At 36.0% G+C, this 9,142-nt stretch overlaps 1 protein-coding gene across 2 annotated transcripts; it reads left to right on the forward strand.

Annotated features, from left to right (window-relative positions):
- Window positions 1-28: 28 nt before the first annotated feature.
- LOC130954976 (CST complex subunit CTC1) lies at window positions 29-8,757 on the forward strand. Of its 2 annotated transcripts, XM_057881755.1 has the most exons (17): window positions 29-1,086; window positions 1,195-1,313; window positions 1,647-1,721; window positions 1,822-1,900; window positions 1,996-2,058; window positions 2,142-2,219; window positions 2,425-2,622; window positions 2,819-2,923; window positions 3,087-3,371; window positions 4,070-4,549; window positions 4,993-5,592; window positions 5,683-5,774; window positions 5,976-6,177; window positions 6,252-6,327; window positions 6,554-6,574; window positions 7,407-7,672; window positions 8,207-8,757. In XM_057881755.1, the coding sequence occupies exons 1-17, from the start codon at window positions 34-36 to the stop codon at window positions 8,384-8,386; spliced, it is 3,972 nt and encodes a 1,323-aa protein (XP_057737738.1). In that variant the 5' UTR covers window positions 29-33; the 3' UTR covers window positions 8,387-8,757. The 2 variants fall into 2 exon arrangements, with proteins under 2 accessions (XP_057737738.1, XP_057737739.1); XM_057881756.1 differs by lacking the exon at window positions 6,554-6,574.
- The last annotated feature ends 385 nt before the right edge of the window (window positions 8,758-9,142 follow it).

The raw sequence follows: 9,142 nt of genomic DNA on the forward strand, positions 1-9,142 counted from the left end.
TCATGGTTGAAGCAACAGACGAAGACGCGGGAAATGGAACCCCTAAAAGTCGCCAAGCTAGCAGACCTACACCACTCCCTCCGCCCTTTCACAGCCACCGCCTTTTCCCACCTCCCTTCCACCTCCTCCTCTCCCCCTCCGCCACCTCCCGGTTCTAACCCCCACCGCGTTCTCCCTCTCCGGCGCTTCCCAACCGCCATCATCGGAATCCTATCCCTCCCAAACCACACTGCTCCGTCCTCTTTCCCTTGCTCCTGCTTCCAATTCTCCGATGACTCCGCCTCCGTCTGCTGTGACCTCCTCCAATTCCAACCTTATGCTTTAGGCAAGCAAATCCGCGTCACAGCTTGGAACTTTGTTCCCTTTAAGTGCCATGGAAAGAGCCGTGGGAGCTTCTTGGAGATCATCAAATGGTGTTTTCTTGATCCCAACGAAGAAGCAAACCAAATGGATTCTATTCCGCTTGTGCCGAATCGAAGTTGCGGCAGCTACGGGAACAACTCCAAGGCTCGTTATCGAGTCTACGGAGTGGTGGAGTCGGTTGGCCCTGTTTCCGTTGTTCCTTGTACAATGGTTGCTAGTGTATCCGATTCGGATTTGAATTCGAGTTCTAAAGTGAAAATGTTAGGGTTTGTGGTTCAATTGATGTGTTGTGAGTGCAGGTTATGCGGTTCCAAAGAGTTAATAAGCGATTTAGAGAGTGGGAGTGGTCATTCTTTTACTAAAAAGGAGACAGTGTATTTTTGTGGCGGTGCTTCCCCTTGGCACCCTGCAATGACTAAGCTAATTGGTAACCGAGTTATGGTGTCGCGGCTAAAGAAGAAGTTGACTTTCATAACGAAGGAGGACTCTTGGGTTATGCATGTGACCGTGGATGTCTCGGTTCTTCATGTGTGTCGAGTTTCCAAGAAATGGCTACCCTGCTTGAAGAGTGGTATGAAGATGAAGGGTGAATGTGGCACGTACACTGGCGTAATCAAAGGTGTCTACATGCAAGGAATGGCTTTGGAGTTGGATCATGATGTTTGGCTTCTTTTAACTGATGAACTGCATACTCTGATGCATGGTTTGAGAGTTGGAGCTGTTGTGAGTGAAGAAAATTTTCTGTTTACTGAACACTTATCTTGATGTTAAATGATGCCTTTCTTTTTTATGTGCTTTAAATTGCATCCCTAATTCTTTGTCATTCTGTAGGTATCTGTGAGAAATGTGCATTTTGTGGATCCACAGTTTTCATGGACAAAAATTGTAATTCTTGGAGCCTGCATCAAGACGAGCATTATTGTGGAATCATTCTCCCCATTGGAAACTGCGTATGTACTGCTACCATAATTGATCTTGCTTATGTTTATAGGATTGATAAGAGTGGCGGTGTGGTGGTTTTGAGACCTCATGTATGGTCAATGAGAAATCTTTTGTTTTTGTTTTGTGCATATTGTCAACCTTCGCTTTATCATTAGGGAGACTGGACCAGTGCCAACAACTTGCTCGAACTGAAGTCATACACGACCATTATCTGATTTTTTGTATGTTTTGCATGAATGTTAATATTGATTTTTCCTTGAGTGTTCCTGTCTTATTTCATTTTGATAGTTGGCCTTACATATTGTTTGCAGATAAAGTGATAATTCAGTTCAGTGTTGCAGGTGTAATGTAGTTTTGAAATCTCAGAGTATGCTTGGACAGTTCATTCAGTCATTACCATTTTCTGCAAGACTCTGGTATAAAATATTTTGATGTCCTTTAGCATGGTTATAAGCAATAGTCATAAAGAGTGCTGTATATTATTCCTTTATCATTATTGCTGTTGTTGGTTGGCAGGCTATTACTTCTTGTCTCAAGCTTACGTAAAATGTTTGCTGGTAGCTTAAGCGACAAGGAGATTTTGGGATCCAAACATGTAATCTTCCTTTTGGTTCAAGGAATTCTTGATTTTTTCCTGGAGATTTATATATGTTCCAATTCTGATGAACTATTGGTGCAATCTTTTCTCAGGAAGAAGGGCTTGTTCAGATGTATGCCAGTTCACTGCTTCCTCCATCAGTGTTTCAATCAGAGGTATACTAACAAACTGATGGTTAGAAAACTTAACTGAAACCAAGTTTCATGCATTAATTTGGTTGTAATTTTTCCTTTGGCAGCATGGTTCTTTCATTGGGATCCGTAAACATGATTTGAACTGCTGTAGTGGAGATCTGCATTGCAATATCCTGAAACTGGTATTTTATTTTATCTTTTCTGTTTTTGTTAAATTTTCTTATGGTAGTTTATCAATTTTGGACAAGATGTGCTCCACAAAATATGGCCACTATTTGACCCCAAAGGAAAAGGAATACTTAGTTTTTCTTATTAGCTGAAGGTATTTGTTATTGACAATTAGAAATTTGAAATTACTGTATCTTTTTTGTTAATACTTTGTTGCAGGTAATACCGGCGTCTGTGTTCATCCATCACTGTATAGATACCTTAGAGAGAACTCTAAAATCAGAAAACCGCTGTAAATTATTGCCTGTTGGCAACCATTCCAGAGTTTTACCTCATCTAGCAAGATATAGTAGCAGACCAGGGAGGAAGACTATTCCTGGCAAAGATGTAGGCATTACTTTGCTTGGACATCTAAAGGTTATTATTCAATATTTGAAATCAAGCTGCATTTTTGCAGTAGCTATGTTAATTCTCTCTTATTCAAATTTATATCGCAGTTTGATTTTCTTTAGTCGATTAATCATGGCCGCACCTTTGTTTTGACACAGATCTTTTGATTTTATTGGCACTCTGCTGATATTAGGTTTTTCATGATTTTGGTTTGAATATTTAGATTAATCCATTGACTACCAGACTGCAGCTGGTTGATGCTACTGGTGGTATTGATGTTCTTATTCCAGACCTTCCCTTAACTTGGAATGCTGAAGAAATATATGAGGTCATCAATGCTTGTAACAATTCAAGTTCTCCTCTTTCCTAATTTTGCCCTGTGAATTCTTAAGAATTAAGATATATATATATATATATTTCTTTTTCTGCCTAATTCCCCCCGCCCCCCTATTGTTGAAGTATTATGTGATTTTTCTATTTTGGGTTCATAGGTGACAGAGTATGATATTTTTGTGGACGGCATAAGTGGACTTGGGGATCGCTTGGAATTGCTTGAGATTGAGTCATTATCATGCAGAACGATCTTCAATTACATTCAACCAGCCAGAGAGAGGGAGTTAAGCAGCTCAATTTTTGCTTACTTTCATTGGAACAATGCAAAATGCAGAAAATTTCCCCGTTACCCTTGTAGAGATAAGAAAAATGAAAGTCTGGTGCCCAAGCCTGGATGTTACCATTTGCTTAGGGTATCTCACAAATTTCCTCTGCAAGGGAAGGTATGTTAACCATACATTTAATAGGAACTTGCAGCCATTAATTGCTTTGCAAGCTATCATTAAATATTCATTGTGAAGTAGCATAGGATTATTAGTTGTTTTATCATAGAATGTGCAAGTTGACTTTACTTGCTTTTGTAAGTTTAAAATGTCAATTCCTTTGTTTCTAGGATTTTAAATCCTTTGACTACTGTTTTCTCATAGCTGTTCTTTATAAATGAATTTATGATTATAAGCTACACCTAATAGGTCTTTTAAGAGTTTATTAGGTGCCTCTGAATATTCTTTATTCGTTTGAACTATCAGATTTGGATCCCTTCGACTTAAACTAATTTTGTTTGAGTTGGGTTGCTTACTCTGGTGATAAAGTATTTCCGGCACTGGTTTTTCCCATCCAGTAGGAGACTCGAAAACCATAATTTGCATAAGAGAAACAAATGCTCAACCAGTTGAGCCACGCTCCTCTCCTCGCTTCAATGTTACGTAAACTTTGTTACTGTTTTGTATTAAAAAAAAGAGTTGTGTTTTTTTCTTTCTTCCATGTAGCTTTACCCATTTGTTTCATTGTTATATAGTTGTGTTTATTTCACCTAGTGAGACAAGACTTTGTTGTTGTTGTTGTTGTAGTATAGTGCGGATGTTATGTTTTTTGTTTATAAACATACAATTGAACAATTTTGCACTACTTGTTGTTGCAGTATTCTAATATCATGAAATCAGACAAGTCAAATACTTTTGTTGAAGCGAAAGTCTTGCCATTTGATTTGTTGCTTTCTGAGAAGAGAGAAATTTTGCATTCATATAATGTTTCAAGGGATAAGACCAAGGAAATCTCCGATTATTTAATTAATGGTAACAATGAGGAGCAAGTATGGTCCAATAAGAGGCAGAAACTTGATAAGGAATCAGCATGTGCATCGAAGGATGACTTTTTCACTTCCATTAATGAGCTGAGAGCTTGTTCCAATTTGTTGAATATATCAAAAGAGAACAAAAGAAGTTTTGATTTGAGTTCTGATGATATATCGTGTCTGGCCAATTTTAGAAGGCTACAACATGAGAATGTGATTTGTACTGCTGTTGTGCGCTCTAAATCATCTACAAAGAGTTTTGACTCAAAATCAAATGCAAGGAAAGTTTTGCTAGAGTTCTCATTAGATAGCTTTTTCACGTATCAGGTATTTTATTTACTCTTTTGAATGTGTTTATATAGCCCCTCTTTTTATTTATTGATATGATAATATAAGACCGGATATACTGTTTGCAATGCTATTAATAAATATGTATTTTTTGACATGTTTTATAGTTTATTTTTTATTGTATATGATATTCCTACAATTTACATTAAATATTATTTGGTGCTAAATATATTTATTAGAATATATATTTATATAACTTTTTTATTTCTTAACACTTATTTTCCTTTTAATATAACAAAACAAAATCAAAGTGCAAAAGAGACCGCTTACATTAAATATGCAATGTATTGTATTAGTTTATTATCATGTATAAAATTATGCTGTGAATGCCACAAGGAAAGAAGGCATTAACTAATTCTGTATAGCACTTCCCTTTGCTATGTGAACCGGTGTATTGATTCCCTTTTTATACTGCATTTCAGTCATTGAAGATTGGTGATTGTTACATCATAGAGCATTGTACAAAAGACTGCTTTTGCAATATGAAAGATGCTGGCTTTGGTAGCCGTGCTAAATTTCGTGTTGGTTCTGGGAAACTAATCTTCAGCATTTCATTCATATCTGGAAAAGATTCTGTTTCTCCTAGCGCTGATGTGATTTTGACTAAAGAGCAAATTGAAGGATTTTTGCTAAGATCCAATGTTGATTCACCAGATGTCTCTTCAGATGTTTGTCTGTATCTCCCTGTCAACCTCACAGATCTCCTGGATGTTAACATTATCGAATCAGAGTACAGTGAAATGCATAAATATGCAGTATCAGAAGAGAGTGCTAATGTTTCTGTGGGCCCTGGGATTGTAGCAGGAAGGACTAATCTTTGTTGTGGTTCTCAAAATTCAAACTTCGTGTTTCCCGAGGGAAATTTGATTTCTCTTGAGGGTGATGTGGTTGACATTCATGATATTGGCTCTAGTTTAAGCAATGCATGTTCAAGTGCAGCAAGCCTTGACTCTCTTCAGTTGAAAGGCCTTATTCAAAATAGAAAAAGTCTCTGCATTCATGTATTAGTGCATAAACATATGGTAAGTGTAATTCCATCTTACCCAATTTATATATTTATATATGCTGTGCTTGTTTTTACAACTTAGTCATGCTATTTCATTTCTTATTAGGTGAAGATATTTGGTTCTATAAGCAAGCATGCTTATCCAATTGGTTTTGGACCTGGTGTAACTGCAACATTTCATCGAATCCTTGATGCGAGGTATGAAATTGAGGTCATAGCCTGAAATAACTGGGCTCCAATAAAATGTGGCAGTTGCAAACTATTTTAAAAATGAAATCTCAGTGACAAGGACACCGTATACTTCCATGCCAATCTGCCACATCTGTGCTACTTCGAACACCATTTTCTCATGTGTGTAATCTTGGTAACAAATTTGATTTCTGATTGTTGGTTCTGCAGGTCCGAGAATAAATTCATGTTACTGCCTGTATCATTTATTGTGATAAAGTCAATTAAAGTACATGATAAACAGTGCACTGACTGGTCCTTCAATTTAAGCCTTCTTAAAGATGCATACAATCCATCTCCAGATTCTGTCTCTTGTTTGATCTCTCAGTTGCATCAGTGCCCCAGTAACAAGCAAATAATGCTTCGGTGCAGGGTAAATTCCTTTTTATCTATTAATATCTGTGCACTCAAAGATGAGATTATATTCATTGCTGCTTCTTGTAACAGGTTGTCGCAGTCTTTATTTTAGTTCTGGAGAGGAACACTACTGCTTTTGACATTCCACTTGCTGGTTTTCTGTTGGGTAAGTTAAGATCAAAATCAGTTAATGTTTCCTTTGGAAAAGTCAGCTAAGAGCAAATGAATCATTTTCAATCTGGCAGTTTATTTTACCAAGCGTGCTGGTGAAACTTGGTGCATTTTCGAAACTATTCCTGATTCTTTCTCTTTTGCTTAGTTGAGTATCTGTTTTCTGCCATCTAATTTTATTTTCGGCTGTGCTATTTGTACGAATCAACGTTTTCTAACAGCTTTGATTGAGAACAATAAAGGTGTGTTGGTCTCACACATTCTCTTTCTCATATTTTGCTTTTATTACCTCTTTTTCAGAAGTTATAATTTTTTTAATCTAAAGATACAAACTATCTGTAAGAGTTATCAACTAAAAGTTGTTTGATATAGACAACTTTCAATTGTACAAACGAAATGTTCACTTTAGTTGATACTGTCCTAGTTTTCACACTTATGAGGTTTTTTTTCCTTGGTAATAATGCTTATGCCCATATTTATTCACTTAGCATAAAATTGTGTGATTATCTCTCAGATAAACATGGGGTTTGCCGCTGATTGTTCATTTCATGAATTTCTTCTAGGAGTCAATAATTTTTTCTTATAACTTGATTTCTGCATTGACAATGCTTTTTCAATCAGGGACTTGGACAATATTTTAAATATCTTGCTAAGAATCAAATGAGTGATCTTTTTCAGGGCTGGCGATTTATGCCTAATTCAATTACTTGGTTGAAAATAATGTTTGATAGAAAAAGAAGTTCAAAAAAGAAGAGAATTATAAAGACTCTTGGTTAGGATGTCCTCTTTCAGAAAACAAGTAGAAAAGAAATTTCCAAACTAGTAAAACAAGATTGGAGTAACAAATGCACAATAAGATGAGTCAAGAACCTGATTATAGACAATCGACTGATACACTGAAAAATTCAAGCATGTATTGCCCCATAGAATTGCGAAACCTCTAGGACAGCTTGTTAGCATCTGAGTCAAGATTCCCTTTTATATATGATATTTTCTGGGTCTACATTTTTTGCCAGCTGATCTGTGAAGAATTTTGTTTAATGTTTTTTACCCGGCATTTCATGTGTCATGCAGATGATGGATCATCGTCATGTTGTTGCTGGGCCAATGCTGAAAGGGCAGCAGCCTTGTTGAGACTACATGAAGAACCCACCACATCTCGTAATCTAGGGAGAATTTTGAGGAATTATCAGAAAATTACTGTGAAAAACCAAGGGTTATTTATTGAGTCACCTTTTCAAGATCTTGCTGTATCTGTTACTTCTGGCAACGCCATTTACCAATATGACGAAAACAACCTCAAATTCATGATCTTCAATGCGTGTGCTGGTAGAGTATGGGTGAGTTTTCATATATCATACAGATCTGGAGCAGCTGCAGTGATATTAGTTTATCATAAATTTTATCGAGTATAGATAACTTGAATTGGAACTTGACACTGATACATTTGTATAACACTAACATTCTGATTAAGCCAAATTCATTCTTCATGGGGAAAACTAAAAGAAAATCCACCATCTTTTAATAAGGAAATATTGATTACACTTGCTATTGCAATTTGTTATAGCATCCTTTTCATTGCTACTGCTATCCCTTGTTAGTGGTCCATTATAGGCAATGTTTGGTTTGAGAGACGAGACTGAAATATAGGGATCAAAACACAAACTGTCTTTGTATCTTATTTGGGATGAGAAACTGATATACTGACACTGATACATTGCATCCCCCTTTTTCTTTGTGTCTGTCTGTCATTACAGTATTGGATTATGCAATTCAATACTTTTCATCTTGCTTCCTCTTGTTTTGAACTTTTGATTTGCTTTTGTTCCTCTTAAATATTTGGCTGAATATGGATTTTGACCTGATGTTATCAGAATGTAGTTGCTAGTTTGATGGATGCAGAGGAAGTTAGACAGTTGGACAATGAATACCTCACAGAAACAACGAATCTGCGAAGCTTACGGAATATATGGGCCAACGAAGTTTCTTGCCCCCGCATGCTGGCTGAGGCAAAGAACATGCTTCAGGAACTTCGGAGAAGTTCGTGCTTATAATTAAGGTGAATACAAGATTTTGCATGCATTCATGTGAATATTACCCTTACAAATTTCACACAAATTGGAAACCGGTAGGTTGTAGGTGGTTGTTCCTAACAAATCTATGTAGCTGTAATATATAGTTATAGAAAATGCAGAGTTTCAAGACTTTGATAACTAACGCACTGTTGAGACACAGAGGCAGTAATTGTCATGTGGTTAGTTCTGTTAATGTATGATGTACGCCATCAATTACCCTGTCAATTATTGAGTTATTTTTATATTGAGCCGGCTCAATTATTGCTTTGTTATTTCTCTAAAAACACCCTTAGTTTTATTTATTATTTCTCTTGCTGATATCTAGTCTTGTTTTATATATGTAAAGAAAACAGAGAGATAACTACATATAATAAACTGAATTTAGCTCCTCTAAAAGGAGTGGAGCTAACTCAGAGTTTAAGTTTGGCATAGCTCAAGCTTAATTTGCTTGATAATTGAGTCTATTTTTAAGACTTAAATTTGGCTCACCAAATAATTAATAAACTGATTGAAATTTATTTAAAATGTGTTCAATAATAATTTCATACTCAACCTAATTGAGATAGAATATAATTGTAATGAGAAAATTTTAACTTTCTTAATCAATATAATTGAATTTCCTGTCTATGTCAACTTTATATTAGTGGATATTTTTTCCACATAAAATAGCATGCATTACTAAAAGTATCTTTTGCACATGAAAAATTGGTATCAGTTAGATACCTTTCAAATCCA

This window comes from Arachis stenosperma, chromosome 10, assembly GCF_014773155.1.
Source record: "Arachis stenosperma cultivar V10309 chromosome 10, arast.V10309.gnm1.PFL2, whole genome shotgun sequence".
NCBI lineage: Eukaryota > Viridiplantae > Streptophyta > Magnoliopsida > Fabales > Fabaceae > Arachis > Arachis stenosperma.

Coding starts and splice junctions, on each gene's coding strand:
- LOC130954976 (XM_057881755.1), top strand. CDS start 34: ATGGAACCCCTAAAAGTCGCCAAGCTAGCAGACCTACACCACTCCCTC. Junction 1,087..1,194: donor GTTTGAGAGTTGGAGCTGTT/GTGAGTGAAGAA, acceptor GTCATTCTGTAG/GTATCTGTGAGAAATGTGCA. Junction 3,372..4,069: donor AATTTCCTCTGCAAGGGAAG/GTATGTTAACCA, acceptor TTGTTGTTGCAG/TATTCTAATATCATGAAATC.